Below are 19,578 nucleotides of genomic sequence, written 5' to 3'. Positions count from 1 at the left end.
CTGATTACACGCACCCTTTTTGCACGGAGCCAAGCGCCCCAAAGGCAAGAAATGGTCTGTTTGTGAACACAAGCAACGGTCCGTAACACCTACTAGACATTACTTCCCTCAATCCCAACACTCAATTTTTACTGTTTAAACAATTTTGCAAACCCTACATACATATTCTTTGGGGCATTATAATGTTTTCTAAACAATTCACCGGCTTGCAAACAGAATACACCCAGTCAGAAAAATTATCCTTTGCCATCCATGGTTTTTCCCCCGACATGGAAACCCGAAGAAAACGTTGGATGAAAAGTTGATACTGAGCCAGAGCTACCCCGAACCTATATCTACCTAACTTGCCACGAAACTTGACGCCGGACCACAGATAAATAATGGATAAAACTTTTCTATGAATTATCTTCGGACCTTTACCGCCTTTTCTCTGTTATTCTACAGGCCTTTTCCGATTTACCGATATTGTTCACCCAATTAACCATGGTAAGCAATACATATTTGCTCTTTGTTTGTACCACTGACCTTTCCAATAAAAGCAATACTCCAGTTGTGGTCCAGTTACTCGTTTAATTTTTATACAACAAATCATGATATGAATAGCAACTTTCAGCAAATATATGACATTGAAAATAGCACAGTAGACTTAAACGATATAATTAACAACTGCTAAATGTCGTAATGTTGTAGTTTCAAAGGTTTTTATCTGTAAAGCAACCCAAAACACAAAAGAAAATGTATCAACCAAGATTTACTACCCCATGTGCCATAGACAGGATTGTGAATTAGCTTATTGTTTCGAAACCACCTGGCCATAACACATGTGAAAAAAATAGGTGTGGTTAAACCGATTTCCGTGCATCTCGTCCTCCATCCCAGTGTGACACCCCAGCAAACACCCGCTGCACCGCATCTGCCAATATGATATATGATGCACCAGCATATTTTGTCTCCCTGATCACACCTACAAAAAGTTGCATTACTTTGTGAGAAAAATTGTGAATTGTGAGAAAGCATGAAATACGATTTGACATTAGAGCCAAGCTTGCATCGGTCCAAAACTCTAAATTACTTTTTATTACATAGTTAATGAGCCTTTAAACATCTCGAGTTGATTGCATGGAAAACAGAACCATAATGTTTATAAATTTCACTATCACTTGAATCATAAGTTTAGAAATATTATAACATTTGATTTAGCGATATTATATCTCGTCTAACTGCAACCTAAACTGTCTTTTCCTTTTCAAAAGTAGTGTTAACTTCATTGAAAAAGTTGAACAAATACTCATAAAAATTGTAAGTGCCACTTAATGGTTAGAACTTGCTACAGTTCGTGCTCCCTAATTGCTTTTTTCAATCTAATTCTTTTTTCACCAAGGCCACTCCAGGAATATTGTAGCGCTAAAGATTTTTTCATGAAAACTTTAATAAATTCTCTGACAGAAGCTCGAAGCGTTGCTCTCTCTACATGTGCTGCAATAATTGCAATGTCCTGTGTCAGTAAAGAATACAACAAGTTCCCTGTAACTTTTTCTTACAAACAATTTTTAAATGTGTTAGTAAAACTGGCACCTTGTGACTGAACTCTGAAACATGATGTGAATTACTCACTAATCTCAACCATACTGGAAACGCATTTTTTAAATGTCACAATTTCTTACTTACTGGCATTGTTTTCATAGCTGCTGCAAGCTCTTCTTCATCTTCAGCTGCAATGGGCAGTTGTGAATTTACTCGTTTCTTAGGACACTCTATTAGCTGATCGATTTTTTTCTCCAAGCGTTGAACTGATGTTGCAAGAAAAATTATTTCATTACCCATATCTCGAAGTTGATAGTTGTAGTGACAATTGATGTGTAATTCCGCATTAGCAGATTTTCTTTTTTTCTTCGGCACAATTTGAGACACAGCAAACAACCTATTGAAACATATTGACATAAGCAAAATGTGATAAACTACCTGTATATATAAACATATATATATATATAAGTAAAAACTCACTGTTTTGGGCTAATAGATTGTGTCCTTGTCAAAGGGGGAGCTTGGTTTACAGTTACATCTTCTTCATCAGTTGTTTCCACAATATGTTGTAAATAAGCCTTCTTTAAACAGCGATCGTATGTGTCTAAATACAACACAATTACATACTGCACCTCAATACTTAATATTTCTCTTACTGATAAATAATTTGCAAGCATCTTACTTGATTGACACAAAATTTCACAACTGTAAATAGGCCAGGTATCTTTTGCTTCCATCTCCTCCTTAACCATGGATTGAATATTCCCATCAGTTGGCCATCTGCATCTATTTAAGCCGACAAGCCACCCATTAAAAACGACATAAGATTGCCCACCTTCCAAAAACTTTACGAATACAAATTTCTTCATGATCTATGTTTAAAAGATTAACAAATCTGTTGTAACACAAAAAATTACTTGGCATGATTTCAAGTATGCAGCAGTTTTAAAGCAACAAACTTACATTTAAATAGCAATAAAACACATTTAGTTATGTGACGTAACACAAAAAAATTACTTGGCATTGTTGCAAGTATGCAGCAGTTTCAAAGCATCAAACTTACATTTAAATAGCAATAAAACACATTTAGTTATGTGATGTAACACAAAAATTTAGCATGCAGTGGTTTCAAAGCAACAAACTTACATTTAGATAGCAATAAAACACATTTAGTTATGTGATGTAACACAAAAATTTAGCATGCAGTGGTTTCAAAGCAACAAACTTACATTTAAATAGCAATGAAGCACATTTAGTTATGTGATGTAACACAAAAATTTAGCATGCAGTGGTTTCAAAGAAACAAACTTACATTTAAATGGCAATAAAACGCATTTAGTTATGTGGTCATCAAATGGTACAACTTCAATACATGATGATAATTTTGATACTCCGTATATTCCCACATTTACAGACTTAGTAGGAAAATTAAAAAGATTTTTTATTTTTTGATAATATTTTACAACAAAGTAGCTTTTTTCACAGCAAACAATCAAATCAACAACCTGACCAATTTTGTCATTATATAAAATTGTAGAATCAGCAACAGTACACCGTATAATTTTGTAATTGTTACTTAGCACAGCTCTTTTGTAATGAGCTACAGGTAGTGATTCAAAACATGGAACAATTTCACCATTATCTTGTTCATCCCAAACCTGCCGAGGTGTGAAACTAAAATTCAATTTTGTACCAACTACATTTTGATTTTCATGATAAACACGATTTGCAATTTGTTGCAAAGGTTTAAATCCAGAACGTACACATGCTTTTGACAGTCCCAAATAGCTTTCGAATACAAAGCAATTAACAAGTTCGAGAGAACCATAAAGGTTATAGTCACCTGGCAAGTTAGTAATCCTATGAACGTTATAAGATACAAAAGCTTTGCCATAAATGTCATTCCAATTTAAATCAAAACTAAAGAGTTGTTCATTACAAAAAAACAACTCCTCATCTGTACAATTAGTTTTTAACAAATATCGCATTGGCAATGAAAACTGTAAAAAATGACAATACATTTTACGAGACATGATCTTTTTGTTTTTAAGGATTACAATCCCAATGTAAAGCATAAATAACCTAAGCTGAGATGCTTTCGAGTACGCTAAATCACGAAGGTTTCTCATCTTTCTTTTAAGTTCAACAGGAATGTTTTCTTTTACTTCTGAAATTGCTTCGTTTAGAACACACAGCTCCAGGAGACAATTTACCCAGGAACTGTCTGAAACACAACAGATATATATAACTATTTATTAAACAAATGCGGCTGAAGAACTGAGGGACATCTTTCGCACCTAGGGAGACACCTTTCCACCAGCTTAGCAAGCGCTTCATGACACCAAGACAAGTGAGATGCATGTAATCAAGTATAAAGTTGGAAACCATTTTGATTCCGTGATGTACCAGAACAGATGTTCCCTTATGGTGTTCATTGTCTGTTTGTGCCACAAAAGATTGATTAGTTCTTTTTTGGAACTTTTATAAGGCAAGCAAACTCTTCTATGACAATAATCACCCACTATTTCACATCTTTCACAAGCAGAGTACCCAGTGTGAGTTTTTATACATTTTAAAGTGGATCTAGCAGGAGCATCACAAATGAATGCAACATGATTAGACAAATAAAATCTGTTTTTGTCAGATGTAAGAAGGTTCCTGTTAAGAAAGTCATTATCAACAAAAAAATCCTTCAGAAAGATATCTGGTGAGGGCATTTCCCTGTTCAAAGACTTGTTGCTGCAGTATATACCAATGCAGATCGGTCGCATTTTAATTCCATACACTGTTGCTAGAATCGGGTATAATTTGTAGTCCGGCGAATGAACAAATAATGGCAACCCATCAATATTGATAATTAACATGTAACTGACATTCCCACGTTGATAGCAGGCATATGTGCACAGCACATCTTTGAGAGTGCTTATCCAATTATAAAAGTGAACATATTCACCTTGACCCATTTGTTGATAGTTTAATGCTGGAGTTGGAAGCAATGTCTTGTAGGATTTCGGCAAATTGTCATGAAATTGGTGCAGACTTTTCAAAAGTCGGGTTACAGCCAATTTTGGTACATTACTTTCAGTTAATACCCAGTTCGTTAAAACCTGCTGCAACGTAAGTGCTGGTCTTTCGGTACAGTTATTATCAAATGTTGTACAGAGATTGTCTTCGCTTGATTCAGAGCAATCTTGCCAACATGGAGTTGTTTCACTTTCTGTGCTGTCGGATAACTCAGGTGTAACAATGTGATCGTCTGTGGCCAACTTGTTTCGTGACCACTTTTGCTGCCTACTTACAGTATCATACGGTTTGTACGCGGTTCTTTGGCTTTTGTAACGCGGCATTTCAGCAAAAGCTAGGCTAGATCCAACAGAACTAATTTCAGATTACTACCAGTTGTTGACACACAATTTCGGGAAACAATTATGGAAAATTTACTAGTATTCACTACCTCTACAACCGATTTTAACCACGCATCTTTCTACACCACGCCATGCAGTGTGTCTCCAGACCAGTGCTCTTCAACCTTTTTAGTGGCACGGAACCCTCAATGTGTTTTGTCAAACTTTGCGGAACCCACCATAAAATAAATTTAATGTAATACAAGTATCATAGAAAAAAACATGCATTTTGCACACCCCAAGCGCAAAAGTTGACTTCAATTAAACGATTCACTGAAACGCATTGCCATGTTACTTGCATCGGTCGTTTCTACATTTATGTCGCAAATCGCAACTTAGCCAAAGTGTATCAAGACTGTGTTTATTACGTCACAGTTGATCAATGGTGTAACCAAGGTTAACTGGATCGTACAGGCGAGCATTGCTGTTCACAACAATGACATTATGAATCATTCGTGTTTGAATTGCTACACCAAACTGCTGTGAACCCCTGTGCAACTCAAAGTTCACGGAACCCCTGTAAGGGTTGTACGGAACCCTAGGGTTCCGCGGAACCCCGGTTGAAGAGCACTGCTCCAGACATAACGACCGACATTTTGGTTATCCCGAATTGGAACTTTGCTGTGATTGGACAACGTCACAATTGAAATTTGTTTGAAACTTTGAGGTTAGGGTTGATTGGTTGGTGCGTTTGCATCACAATGCCTCACGGTTTTGTTACTTTCTCACGCTGTTTGTTTGTTTCATTTTTATTCTTGGTAGGCGGACAACGCCTGAAAATAAGCCCGCCGTCGAGGTGCCAGGTTTTATTGCAATTCCGTTGATCATTAAAACCAAGCGAACTTGATCATTAAAATCAATGTCTCTTTTTGAGCACAGAATGGAATCTCGCATAATTAAAAAAAACAATGTCAAGTAGCAACCTACCAGTTTTTATTCGTCAAGTTTATCACAAAAAGGATATTTTGTAACACGCCTTTTTGTGTGTGCTGATGATGATTTAATGCCAAATGTCGACAAACAAGCGACAGCGCATGTCGCTATCTACCCGCCATATCTGGCGTTTTTGTTTGTGCCAAGTTTGGCTTTTGCACGCTTGGCCGATGTCACTGCACAATACAGATATATCTCGCATTTCCGTGTTATGTAACAATGGCAGAAGGTAGATTTTCGACAGAAATGCAGAATAAAGCTGTTCCCAAGCCGGGGAAAAGCACAAGAAAAATTTCGACTGGGTAACGAGACAATCCAGTTATTCCACAATTTGATCTAAAACTTAAGAAAGACTCGAAATTTGAGAGGACTGTCTCAACTGCCAACAGAATCAGTCAGTAAATTAGAAAGTAGGAATATATATTTCGCCTAATAATGGCATCATCAGTTCCTGAAAAACGCAATAGATCAACACCAAAATATCAAGAATGTAAAACAAACACAATGTTCTAAGCAACTCAACAACGCGAGTGTCGCCAAATACAAAATCGTTAAAAACCTTGCAAAACGCCTGGAAAACCTAAAGGTAACACCTGTGAAAACCTGACAAGACCTACACCGTGGACAAATGTAAAGAGAAAAAGGGGGGTGGGAAAAAGAAACCAAGGCGCTCGCAACTAAAAGCCGATAAAACGATAAAATTAAGATAAAATTAAAAAATTAAACTGCCGTAAACCGTACCCAAAGGCCGTGCAATTACTAACCACAGACACACACAAGTATGAAACACGATCACAAAAATTATCGAATCTTGGGCAGCAACATCTTTTGAATATTAAGTGTGGCGCCAGTAAGTTTCAGCCATCAGCCAAAGATACTGCTCGTGCAAAGTAAACGAGTTCTGCCAAGACAGCCAACATTATTTAAAAGAATTGATCAAATGGCAAAAATGTATAGCACAATCTGGTTCGAAAAACTCATCAGAATTGTATGTTGTAGCAGCCGACGTGGTTGCATTGTACCCAAGCGTCGGCAAAGATCTTATCCAGCGTTCTATTACCGATGCATTACAGGGACAATCCGATTTTGACGACAACGATCGCAAGTGCCTGGTTGATTTCACAATGTACACTCTCGATGCTGTTGTTGTCCAATATGGCGATGCCCTTTACCGTCAACAAAAGGGCATCATTGCAGGTGACAACCACTCAGTCTCTATTGCCAATATCGCAATGCATTTTATCATTAAGTCCATCGCGGCTACCTTGAAGCGGGCCGAGGTGTTTAAACGTTATATCGACGACATCATTTGGGTCTCATCAGGGATCAAAACCACATCCCACATCAGTTCAAAGTTGCAGTACGCCTTTGCTAGGGAAGGCCTCAATCTTACCTTCCGCGTTCTCGACCCGAGAAATGACAATGGAAGAGTCGAGTTTTTAGATGTAGACCACGTGCATTCGTCATCGTCACCCTGTGGGTTTGTAACACAGGACCACGTGAAGGCAACGGCGACAGACAGATGTTTTCTACATGGCACTTCACACCACCCCAGGCATATCTACCGCGCTGTTATTTTGGGAGAAGCGTCTCGCCTAAGAAGGCTTAACGAAAAGGATGACGATTTCAAAGCGAGTCTGCTGCGGCTCGCGGTTAAATGCAAGAAATCCGCGTTTCCAGACCCCATCATCAGTATTTGCATAGAAACTGCAAAAAGCTGGAAAGACAGGTTCAAACCTCCATCGAAAACCCGCAGCACGGAAGTGGTCCCCTGGGCAACGTCGTTTCCCAGGTTCCTTCGCTTGACCAAAAAAGAACAAACACTAAAGCCTGAGGCAAGAGTTGTCTACAAGAAGCCACCTACGTTGGGCAACTATTTACTTAATTACAGGCGCCTGGCACATTATAGCCAGGAGGTCATTGCTAAATCGGCTCCCTGCGGAAGATGTGCTTTATGCGGACATTACGGTGCACATACATATATGGTGTCTACTGAACACAAACTTTGCATAGACGATAGAACAATTGCTCTGAGGCAGTCCCTGGATTGCAGCAATTTTGGCATCTATGTGGCCACTCGCAGGATTTGTAACAGCAGATACGTGGGCCAAACTAAAAACAAATTTTCTACCCGTTGGTCTGGCCATAGAACAGTGTGGAACACGTTTAAAACCAGCGGTGACAATGACAACGCCTCGCTGGGCCATCACTTCGCCATCCACCACCACGATATATTTATGAAGAGACCAGATATCGCGGAATGTTTTACGGTCACCCTTGTGGAGCAACCCAATGTTGATCGTTTGGATCACTGCGAAGCGAAATGGCTGAAACTTACTGGCGGCGGGCTTAATATTGAAAAGATGTTGTTGCCCAAGATTCGATAATTTTCGTGATCGTGTTTCATACTTGTGTGTGACTTGTGTGTGTCTGTGGTTAGTAATTTCACGGCCTTTGGGTACGGTTTACGGCAGTTTAATTTTTTAATTTTATCTTCATTTTATCTTTTTTATCGTTTTATCGGCTTTTAGTTGCGAACGCCTTGGTTCCCACCCCCCTTTTTCTCTTTACATCTGTCCACGGTGTAGGTCTTGTCAGCTTTTCACAGGTGTTACCTTTAGGTTTTCCAGGCGTTGCAAGGTGTTTAACGATTTTGTGTTTGGCGACACTCGCGTTGTTGAGTTGCTTAGAACATTGTGTTTGTTTTACATTCTTGATATTTTGGTGTTGATCTATTGCGTTTTTCAGGAACTGATGATGCCATTATTAGGCGAAATATATATTCCTACTTTCTAATTTACTGACTGATTCTGTTGGCAGTTGAGACAGTCCTCTCAAATTTCGAGTCTTTTAACAATTTGCACAGTTATCGTCGGTATGCATGGCGGCTGTTGGAGGTTTAGATATTGCCCATCCACGACAATTTCTAACTTAAGAAAGAATGTGTGAGGAGTAATGTAAACAGCAAAAGACTATTTCATGAGTCGTGGGATATTCAACAACGGGGCAACACAATTAACATTAAAACAGACTTGATCCTTTCAGCTTGTTACAAACTGATGCTCATATATTAGAGGCCCAATCATTTGTTATCGCGCAGTGTTTTCGTTGCGATGTGACGTACTTGCGTTCAATTGGTTTTACCTTTGTTTTTCGTGCAATTTACTACGCGCATTTAGTGTTATTTACCCTGGTGAAGGCGAACTGAAATGCATCTCATACCCTGATGAAGTCGACCTAAATTTATCTCATAATATCTCATCGACCGGAACATATTGTGTTACATAATTTAGTTTGGACTTGAATGGTTTAGTGAACAGTGTTACTGCACAAAAAGTAACTGTTTTCATTGTTACTCTGTGTGATACATGTTTTTTTTCAATTGGTAAAAATAAAACTCGAAGAATAAGGTGAAATTTCAGCCCAAACAAGTCTTTCCACGGTTGAGTTACTGTTTATTGTGAGTCAAAAAGTGTCTATCAAACTTGATCAACACGCCAATGGGGCTTCTCCGTGATGGGGTTAGAGTAAACCAACATGAGGATTTTCAAATCTCCACTACGAGCAAACTTTTTTACACAAACATCACATCCATGAGATTACTCCTTAGTGTGAACTGATATATGTCTTTTTAAACTGCAACTTTGGGAAAACCGTTTCTCACAAACATCACATCGATGAGGTTTCTCTTTAGTGTGAGGCAACATGTGTCTTTTCAAAGTTCCAACACGAGCGAATTGTTTTTCACAAACACCACATCGGTGAGGTTTTTCATTGACGTGTGTCAGCATTTGCTCTGTCACATCACCTTTACGAGCAAACTTTTTTTCACAAACCTCACATCGATAAGGTTTCTCATTGGTGTGTGTCACCATGTGTTGTTTCAATATTCCAAACCGACCAAATGTCTTTCCACAAACAGTACACTGATGAGGTTTTTCTTTGGTGTGAGTCAACATGTGTCTTTTTAAGTTCGAACTCTTTTTAAAAGTTTTTTCACAAACATCACATCGTCTAGACACTGACGCGAAAACGACGATAATACGTTGATAAAAATCGTAGTTAAGTCCTACAAATGCGACCGACAGCTAATCGGCATTAGAACAACTGTTTTGAAATTCATTTTGAAGTGTAGGTACCTTGTAATACTGGTTGGTTTGTGATGCACGCTTAACAAAAGTGTACCATCCAGGGGTGTCGAAATTTCTGTATCCAGGAATAAAATATTCTCGTTTTTGTCTACAAACCAACCAGCACATCCAGGAACCTACAGTTGAAGTCCCACCACCGTTAAACCAAAGCCTTTGTATATCAAAGAGCCAGGCAGGTCATGAAACGGGGGCCTGAAGGAACACCAAAGATACATAGCATAATGGGTTTCATTGAAATCGGTCTAGGCAAGCCATGCAACGACGATATGAGTTTATCAATTTTGTAGCTGCTGCGATTGTCAAATAGACAGTTTACAAAAAAGTGTTTTTCAAAATCGTGGAACATTCACTGGCGCGTCAACATGGTGAATATAAAAACTGATGTTCTAATATGGATTACCTATCGGTTTTTATCTACGTTTTTGTGACATTGTCTTTCTCGTGTTCACGACTGCGTTGGTTAGCTGACATTATCTTGATGAAGACACCCCGACGTGTGATTTGTTGACGTTTGTCGGATGTTTACAGAAAGGTGTTTGAAATGTGCCTGGTAGTAACACCATATTCACTGAAACACGATGTTAGGATTTACACAGTTGTTTTGCATGTGTTTTTCTTTATCCGACATTCTACACATCAACAAATTTTTAACTCTTCCAGTAGTTTTTATTATAATATGCCAAAGTTTCGATGTCCTATACTAGACACCTTTATTAGGGTAATGGCATAAAGTGAAAACGCAAAGTTGCTATATAGCAAAGAGGGCGGTAAAACACACACAAACGCGGTGATAAAAACGCAATGATAGAGTGATAATCACATAACACCTAGCTCAATGGTGCAAAAGCGTCCGATAAGTTATGGGCATTTCGAACGTCCGTTTTAACGTTCACCATGTTGGTGTGAAAATGTATGTTCCACGAGAAAACGTCGCTTGTGGATGTCGGTTTTCCTCGCTAACACCTTGGCAGCAGAAAATTTATTGGTGTGATTATGCACATTAGCATGTTTTGCTCACACCGATTTTTTGCACTATTCCTTGCCACATCATTTTTGTGTTCTTTTCGGCGGGTCTTCAAAGACCTCCCCGTCTGGCCGATGTAAATCTCATTTAGACCGCATTCTCCACAAAGTATTCAGTACACCAAGCCCTTTGTCGCGTTTGCATCTATCTGACATGCGACGGATTATATCTGTTAACTTAGGAAGGTAAGGCAAAGTGACAGAAGCACGCTGTTTGGTATAAAACGTTTTTTTCGCACAACCTTGTTTTTTCGGTCACGGATAATCCAGTTCGGGTAGCCGTTTAACCGCAGGGCCTCGTGTTCCCTTCGTAATTCCGTTAGGAGCATTCCTCGTCCTGTGGTCAAACGTCGGGCCTGATCTGTAAGTGCTTTTGACACAGCTATCTTTTTGCGTAGAGGATGGTAAGATGTGAAATGCAAGTAACGCCTGGTGCTCGTTGGTTTGTGATACACTCGCGTGGGAACTTTTCGGTCTGCGCTAGTAAATCTCTAAACCAGAAAGTGTAACCGGTTGGTAATTTGCAACTCCATGGTGAATGCGTTCCGTCCTGCCCGTTGAATGAGTGATTCAAAAAAGCTGTTACCTGGCAATTATTGATGATGCCGAATGTGTCAGCTACATATCTTTGCCAGAATCGTGGTGGTGTAACAAACGTTTGAAGAGCGCGTTCCTCCACCGACGCCATGATCATCTTGGCAACGACCACCGACACTGGACAGTCAATGACCGTGCCATACACTTGTTTGCAAAAATGTCCTCTAAAACATAGAATTACGAAGGGTAGACGAGGCGCTGCGGTTAAACCGCACCCGAACTGGATTATCCCTGACCGAAAAGATTGCATGGAAAAAGTTTCACTCCTAAAGGCGTGCTGTTGTCACTTTGCCAAACATTTCTAAGTTAACGGATGTAATACGTCGCATGTTAGATAGATACAAACGCAATAAGTTGCGTGGTGTACGCAATACCTTGTGGAGAGTGCGGTCTCAAGGAGATTTACATCGGCCAGACGGGGAGGTCTTTAAATAAGCGCCGAACAGAACACAAAGGAAATGTGGCCAAGAAAGATGCAAAAAAATCGGCATTATCACAACATGCTACTGTGCATAATCACACCATTAGTTTTTCTACTGCCAAAGTGTTAGCAAAGGAAACCGACTTCCACAAGTGAGTTTCCTAGAGTCGTTGAACATACATTCTCACACCAACACGATGAACGGTCGTTCAACTGCCGATAAATTATCGGTTGCATTTGCACCATTGAGCTAGGTGTTATCACTCGACCATTGATGCGCACTGCTTTATTTGCCCCTGCGTGTTGTGTGTGTTTTACCACCCTTGTTGCTATGTAACAACTTTGTGTCTCAATTTATGTCATTACCCTGAAGATGGTGTCTCTTATGGGCCATCGAAACGTCGGCATATTAAAACAAAAACTGCTGGAAGAGCCAATGTTTTCTTGATACCTTACACCTGGCAGCAACAGTTTTTTCCTACTACACATTACTTTCCTCAATGTAATAAAGACCAAAGTATAAAACATTAGGTTAACATAACATGTAAAGCAACTAATTTATATTCAATCTCAAATTTGCAAACATAAAGATTCTTTGTGGCATTTTAATGTTTCCTAAGCAATGTACAGACAAGAATAAACATTAGTGCAATCAACAATCTGCACATCAAAATGTATATAAGTTTGCCGGAACCATCTTGGTCCGCACATTACAGTCTAATTACAATTCCCAAGTGTTTAATATTCACCTGCATATGTAATAAGGGAATTACCGGCAACTTTCATCTGAAGCAATATAGCTGGCTGGAGTCAATGTAACGAACGAGTATACACTTTTCTAGTTGGTCATTTGTTACTAATTGCTTGCTTTGTGTTAGCACAGACACGCGCAACAAACAGATGTGTAAGTAAGTCAAAGCTGTATTAAAGCAGTCAAAGCTATATTAGAAAGTATAGATAAGATGTAACTTAATTTTGAGCTTTTATTTTTACCAATAATCAGGGTTGCCATCGACTTGAAACAAAAAATGAGAACAACCGAAAAATGAAATTTTAATACAAAACAAACGTTTTGAACAAATCTTTGTTTTTATACGAGCCATGACACATAGCATATGATAATATGCATAATTTTGGCCAAATACAATCTGTTCCAGCAACTCCTTGTTAATAAAAAAATACTTAGTGCATCTCATAACAGCTCAGGTCTAGGTTTACGTTTACTTGTAGCAGGATTTGTGTAGTCAAAAGGCAAAAACGTTGCACTCAGACCTACAAAAAGTTTGTTTGCTTCATTTTTCCTGTCTAGTTTTGCGCTTAACAAATTTCGGGCGCTTGAATCGCGCAGAAATAAGCGAGAATTCGCCTACCATGCGTTTTTCTGCGTGTTAAGTAGCTTGATCCTGTAGTTCATAGTTTGTTGGCAAAAGTAAATGAAGATGCTCTATTTACCTTAAATATAATTATTTATGACATTGCTATGATTAAATTACATGTTGTGTTTGACAAGTTTGTGCATTTAACCCAGCACATGGTAAGCATTCAACTAATCTGAACAATAACATCCAGTATCATCTTGTATGATTACCAATGTACAAATCATGTTTACTCACAAAATATTATTTAAATTAGATTGATACAAACTGTTTTTGGATCGAAATTTTATGACAATACAGTCTTGGTGATTTATGGCCATCAACAGTTATTACGAGCGAAAAATGACGTCAAGCATTTCATTTGGCAAACTAAGGGAAGCGTAAACAATCGCTGTGCTAAGGGAAGGATCGCAAGGTAAGGTAAGACCACCTAGCATAGTGTAATCGGGTCTTTTCGGTCAGATATTGATGTCGTCAAACTTATATTTTTTCGAGGAAGGAACATGACTATATTTTTTCTACACTGTGTGATGAATAATGTTTGAATATTTGCCCCACCTTACATCGTTTAATCTATATTTTGAAAACTCAAGTGGTTTTACTAACGATTTGTAGATGGTGATGCTGTTCCGTATTTCTCCAAGTGTTTGACTACGTTATAGGTGTAACAACTTTGCAATCAAACGATCACGGCACCCTTAAACATAAATTATATTTAGCCAAACAATCAGCCGTTTACCAAGCATGTTCATGTGGCAAAGTGTCGCTACATGAATAATATTAATACAATTTCGTTTGTATGAGTTGCATGAAAACCAAAAGTAACGGTATACAGCAAATTTATTGTGTTGAAGCAAGTAACATTTCAACGGTTCGACAAACTACGAACAACAGAAAACACTACAAAAACATGATCATTTGCTTACCGATGGGCTCTTATTAAAACAAGTAAGATATGTTTTCGTTTGCAAATAGCTCATATTTAGAAATCCTGATATTTGTAAGAAGGAAATTAAATATATAATTGTTGTGAAAAAGATTGTCCTGCATGTACATAGAGAGTTCACAAAGTGTAGTTCGCGGTCGCGTGGGTTCTTCAAGGTACTGCGAATGCTACTCTCACGAATTAACAACGCAATAGGTTTGCGCTATGAGCCTAACTAAGTTTATAGTTAAAACTGCTGCCTCAAGATTCCTTGGAGATAAATTTCAGAAAACACCACTTGTGTAATCCGTTGACTACATTGTTGGTTTATTTGGTTATAAGCGAGAGAAATATTTCAAGAAGTATTATTCTAATAGAAATCGTAGTTAAATAGAATACAGCAATTAGCGGAAATATATATAAGAATTCAAAACCTATTTTAAATATTTAATAGTATGTTTAATGTTTCACAAACACGGTTAAGTATTAACTTGCATGTACGCGGCTGTGCTTTCTTTGTGGAAAAAAAACATTGTTAGGCCACCAAAGCTGTAAAAATAGGTGGTTTTTCAGTCAAGGCAAATATTTTTGCGAAGATCAAATCGGTAAATTTACTGTTTATTGTGATTAGTGATGCACCGAAGTTTCAGTTGGCCGAAACATTTCGGCCAAATACGCTGTTTTTCGATGTTTCGGTTTCGGCCCTAACTTTTTTAAAAATTTGGCCGAAACCGAACTTTTTGATTGCAAGGAATTAATGCCCAAACTAGCATTTTCACCAATACAAAACGTCATAAATCAACTAATTGTTGTATCTATTAAATACGAGCCACTTTGTCTGCAAAATATTACAAGTTTAGTAAAGCTTCCAGATGGTGTAAGTGATTTTGATTTGTCATAATTCACTTCACTCGCATCAACGACACAAGGTTCAGTTGAAAACATCCATAAAAACAGGATTTTAGGTTGGGCCTCATTCGGCCGAAATTATTCGGCATCGTGGCCAAATATTCAGTTTCGGCCCGAACCTTATTAGGCGGGTTCGGTGCATCAATAATTGTGACTCAACAAGTGTCTTTTCAAACTTGAAATAACATTAAATCTTTTTCCGAAACCAAAATATTAATGGGTTTTTGTTTTGTATGAAGCAACATGTGGGCTTTCAAATGTCCGCTTTGGGTAAATCGTTTATCACAAGTATCACATCGATGTGGTTTCTCTCCAGTGTGGATCAACATGTGTGTTTTGAAATATCCACTTCGAGAAAACCTTTTTTCACAAACATTACATCGAAGAGGTTTCTCGTTAGTGTGAATTAACATGTGGGTTTTCAAATTTCCGCTTTGGGAAAATCGTTTATCACAAATATCACATCGATGGGGTTTATCCATAGTGTGCGTCAACATGTGTCTTTTCAAATTTGAATTGATACTGAATTTCTTTTCACAAACTTCACATTGATGAGATTTCGTTTGAGTGTGGGTCAACATGTGTCTGTTTAAACTTCCACTGTCAGCAAATCTTTTTTCACAAACATCACATCGATTGGGTTTGTTCTTAGTGTGCGTCAACATGTGCCTTTTCAAATTTGAATTGATACTGAAACTCTTTTCACAAACAACACATCCATGTGGTTTCTCTTTAGTGTGAATCAACATGTGTGTTTTCAAATCTCCACCCCGAGCAAAGCCTTTTTCACAAACATCACATCGATGAGGTTTTTCTTTGGTGTGAGTCAACATATGTATTTTCAAATTTCCACTTTGGACAAAAGTTTTTTCACAAACATCACATCGATAATGTTTTTTAATAGTGGGTGTCAGAATATGTCGTTTTACATTTCCACGTTCCATAAACCTCTGATCAAAAACATCACTTAACTCGAAGTCGAAATCCTGTGATTTCATCTCGTCAATATAGTTGTTCAGATATTATAAAGAAAAGTTTTATCTGACTTTCGAGTACTATGTTACGACCTGAAACAAGATGTTAGCTTTGTTGTTCATCCGTTTGAAACCATGAAATATTATTTTACAATTGTTTTGCATAAATTTAGTAAAACAAACTTCCCACCACTGCTTTAGTGTGTAGACCAAAGTGTTAAAAATGCTGCAATGTGTAAATGTGCACATAAAATAAATTGTATACCATCCCAATAAAGAAACGAAACTTTTGTGGACATTTCTGGACTTGCTTTGTTGGAAACATTACAAAGTTAACAGAACCAAACAAAAGATTTTTAAACAGAACAAACACTTTTGATTACGCATAGTCTAATTTTCCACTGTGTTCAGTGTTGCCGCTAACTGGCATTAACTTGCTTCGCAATGCTGCAGTCAGCTATGCAACAATTTTCTTTTCCAGCGTGTACGATTGCAACCGTCATTCATAACGGTCATAAACTGGGCCTGGGGACTGGTAACTGCTTAGTCCAAATGCTTAAACCTGTACTTTAAGATATGTGAAAAATCATTTCAATTGGCCATGTAGCGGCCGTAATTTACTTAAAAATCTATGCAGCCTGGATCTGCACCGACCGCCGCACTAGGGGGTTTCCTAATTTGTCTTGAACGCAACACTGTCTGCCTGAAGGTACAAATTTCTCCTCGGTTGCACAACAGCATTGGTTCTCTGTTAAACGAACAGAAACGTGTCACAATCGGCAACAATACACACATTCAATATGGCCGATAAACTTACACAAGAATATGTTACATTAAGAAAGTCAACACCTCTTAACTCATACACAAATATTATCACGACATTTAACTAACACAATTTACACATGCAATTACGTACCAACTTGTTAGGAGTCCAGGACTGAATTACAGGCACTTTGACGGACTAAGACGTTTCAGCTTTTTAATAACTTTAGCTTTCATGTTTTTATAGCTGCACATAATACACTATATTGTTAGCACATAAATATCTACAAAAAACTACATTAGATCTACCACAACTGCAACTACTAAAAAGCCTGCTCACAGCACAGAAAGAAACTGTAAAACGTGGTCAGCACAAGATTGCGACACTAATGACATCACACGCATTGTTACGTTTGGAGATTTCTAACCAATCCTGGCAAACGCTTTGTTACGTCATAGTCAATGAAGTCATACCACTGGTAAACAGAGAAAGAAGGCACATTTAAGCAATTCTCTCTGTAACATTCCCGGCCCCGATGTGCGAATCCGTTCGTCACATCCAATTTAACACAACAATACAGCGAGCACATTCAAACACATACACTATGTACAATCAAACACAACGCGACGCTAGTTTTCGCCCGCTTTGCGAATCAGGCACAATTTAGCAATTGGCCTTTTCAAAGTCCCATTTTTGGTTTTGACCAGTACGGTGCGTACCGATCCATCCTCTGCAGGGTAAGTATCCACGACTCTCCCCGTCAGCCATCTGCCTCGCGGGACGGAGTTGTCCGCGAGAAGAACAAGATCATCATGCGCTAGATTGCGCTCTGGAACAGTCCATTTTTGCCGAACTTGTAAAGTCGGCAGGTACTCGTTGACCCATCTAGACCAGAATTGGTTGGCTAGGTATTGCACCTGGCGCCAACGACGTCTAACGTAGTTGTCCTTCTTATCAAAAATCCCTGGCGGCAGTGTATCATAATGCCCCAGCAACACCAGATGATTTGGCGTTAAAGGTTCGTCACTTTCTGTATCCATAGTAACTGGAGTGAGTGGTCGAGAATTAAGTATCGCTTCCACTTCTACCATAAAGGTAATGAGAGTTTCATCATTTGGCGTTTGTTCAGACATGAGAGCAGTCAGTATTTTCCGCACAGACCGAATGAGCCGCTCCCAAACTCCACTCATGTGACTTGCAGTAGGCGGATTGAAAGCCCATTCAATGTCACGCTGCCTGAGACGATCATAAATCTGCGCTTGATTCCAAGCCTTCAACGAGTCGCGCAAAACGCGATTAGCTCCAATAAAGTTGGTCCCGTTGTCGCTGAAGATTTTCTTCGGTTTTCCTCGGCGACCAATGAACCTCCGAAGGGCGTCAATAAAAGAATCCGTTGACAGCGAGTGTGCGATTTCAATGTGCACAGCACGAACTGTCAGACACGTAAATATACATCCGTAGCGCTTAACCTCGCTCCTCCCTTGCTTTACCAACAAAGGCCCAAAATAATCCACTCCAACGTACGTGAATGGAGGCTCTCCTGGCGTTATTCGTTCACGTGGTAAGTTTGCCATCATCTGTCGGCCGATGGGTGCGTTGCGTCGACGACAAAATATGCATTGTCCCAACACACGCCTTACTGCAACTCCACCACGAACAACCCAGTACTTCTGTCGTAGCGATGTCCATGTTAGACCCATGCCAGAATGCTGAACGGTATTGTGATGATCCTCGATAATCAGATTTGTCACGTGGTGTTTGTTGGGCAGAATCACCGGATGCTTCAAGTCATATGCCACCGGTGCACGATGCAAGCGACCTCCAACACGTAAAACACCATCAACCAAAATGGGATTCAGCCTCTGCAAAGACCTTCCAGATTTCCTCGATTCACGCTTGCTCACAGCACACTTATGATCGCGCTGTGAAAGTGCACGAATTTCTTCAGTAAACTCCTGCTGCTGAACGTATTTCATCACTGCAAGCTCTGCATTTTGCAGTTCCGCAACGCTTATCGGATTGGCAACTTGTAGCTTCTTTTTCGTTCGAATAAACTCGACAAACCGTAGCAGCCATGCCACAGCCTTCTTCAGTCTTTTCCATGACGAGTATCGATTGATCAACTGATTTATGCAGTCGAATTTCGGAGAAACAAGATGAACTGCGACTTCCTTTCGCTCTTTTAGCACAAACTCCTCGGGTAGAACGTTTGGAATCAAAGGACTCGTAGGCCATTGATCCTCTGACTTGCACAAAAACAGTGGTCCAGCAAACCATCTCTCGCATTTTACCAACGCAGCAACTCTCAAACCCCGCGACGCGTCGTCAGCCGGATTCAGCGCCGTTGGTACATGTTTCCACTGTGAAGCATCAGATCCTTCATCTATCTTCGTCAGCCGATTTGCCACAAAGACAGGAAAACGCTTGGACGTGTTGTTGATGCATCGCAGTACAGACGTAGAATCTGTCCAGAAAGTTGATTTTTCAATATTCAGGTCCAACTCCTTTCTCAGAACCTGGTCCATTTTCACAGCAAGTGTAGCTGCTGTCAGCTCAAGTCGCGGAATAGAAACGACTT

General features: G+C 39.1%; 5 protein-coding genes across 8 annotated transcripts; 1 reads left to right on the top strand and 4 right to left on the bottom strand.

The window, feature by feature from the left end:
* Positions 1-775: 775 nt before the first annotated feature.
* Positions 776-3,599, bottom strand: LOC145217365 (uncharacterized). 3 transcript variants are annotated; one of them, XM_080084627.1, is made up of 4 exons: positions 2,207-3,599; positions 2,005-2,128; positions 1,665-1,921; positions 776-964 (listed from the first exon to the last, which is right to left on the bottom strand). In XM_080084627.1, the coding sequence occupies exons 1-4, from the start codon at positions 2,391-2,393 to the stop codon at positions 843-845; spliced, it is 690 nt and encodes a 229-aa protein (XP_079940753.1). In that variant the 5' UTR covers positions 2,394-3,599; the 3' UTR covers positions 776-842. The 3 variants fall into 3 exon arrangements, with proteins under 3 accessions (XP_079940753.1, XP_079940754.1, XP_079940752.1); XM_080084628.1 differs by having other exon boundaries at positions 796-964; positions 1,669-1,921; XM_080084626.1 differs by having other exon boundaries at positions 897-1,495; positions 1,669-1,921.
* An 84-nt stretch (positions 3,600-3,683) lies between these two features.
* On the bottom strand, positions 3,684-6,197 carry LOC145217354 (uncharacterized). 2 transcript variants are annotated; one of them, XM_080084607.1, is made up of 3 exons: positions 4,047-6,197; positions 3,822-3,962; positions 3,684-3,748 (listed from the first exon to the last, which is right to left on the bottom strand). In XM_080084607.1, the coding sequence occupies exons 1-2, from the start codon at positions 4,869-4,871 to the stop codon at positions 3,858-3,860; spliced, it is 930 nt and encodes a 309-aa protein (XP_079940733.1). In that variant the 5' UTR covers positions 4,872-6,197; the 3' UTR covers positions 3,684-3,748; positions 3,822-3,857. The 2 variants fall into 2 exon arrangements, with proteins under 2 accessions (XP_079940733.1, XP_079940732.1); XM_080084606.1 differs by having other exon boundaries at positions 3,822-6,197.
* Positions 6,081-8,608, top strand: LOC145219370 (uncharacterized). The gene is made up of 2 exons (XM_080086742.1): positions 6,081-6,090; positions 6,723-8,608. Exons 1-2 carry the CDS (start codon positions 6,081-6,083, stop codon positions 8,246-8,248), a joined length of 1,536 nt encoding a protein of 511 aa, XP_079942868.1. The 3' UTR covers positions 8,249-8,608.
* Positions 6,314-16,708, bottom strand: LOC145219369 (uncharacterized). The gene is made up of 2 exons (XM_080086741.1): positions 15,440-16,708; positions 6,314-9,949 (listed from the first exon to the last, which is right to left on the bottom strand). Exons 1-2 carry the CDS (start codon positions 16,259-16,261, stop codon positions 9,461-9,463), a joined length of 1,311 nt encoding a protein of 436 aa, XP_079942867.1. The 5' UTR covers positions 16,262-16,708; the 3' UTR covers positions 6,314-9,460.
* A 145-nt stretch (positions 16,709-16,853) lies between these two features.
* LOC145217341 (uncharacterized) lies at positions 16,854-19,525 on the bottom strand. Its single transcript, XM_080084596.1, has 2 exons — positions 17,154-19,525; positions 16,854-16,985 (listed from the first exon to the last, which is right to left on the bottom strand). Exon 1 carries the CDS (start codon positions 19,523-19,525, stop codon positions 17,630-17,632), a length of 1,896 nt encoding a protein of 631 aa, XP_079940722.1. The 3' UTR covers positions 16,854-16,985; positions 17,154-17,629.
* Between the last annotated feature and the right edge of the window lie 53 nt (positions 19,526-19,578).

Source organism: Phallusia mammillata, chromosome 3, assembly GCF_965637545.1.
Source record: "Phallusia mammillata chromosome 3, kaPhaMamm4.hap1.1, whole genome shotgun sequence".
Classification (NCBI taxonomy): Eukaryota; Metazoa; Chordata; class Ascidiacea; order Phlebobranchia; family Ascidiidae; genus Phallusia; species Phallusia mammillata.
This window is presented reverse-complemented; position numbering and strand designations above follow the sequence as displayed.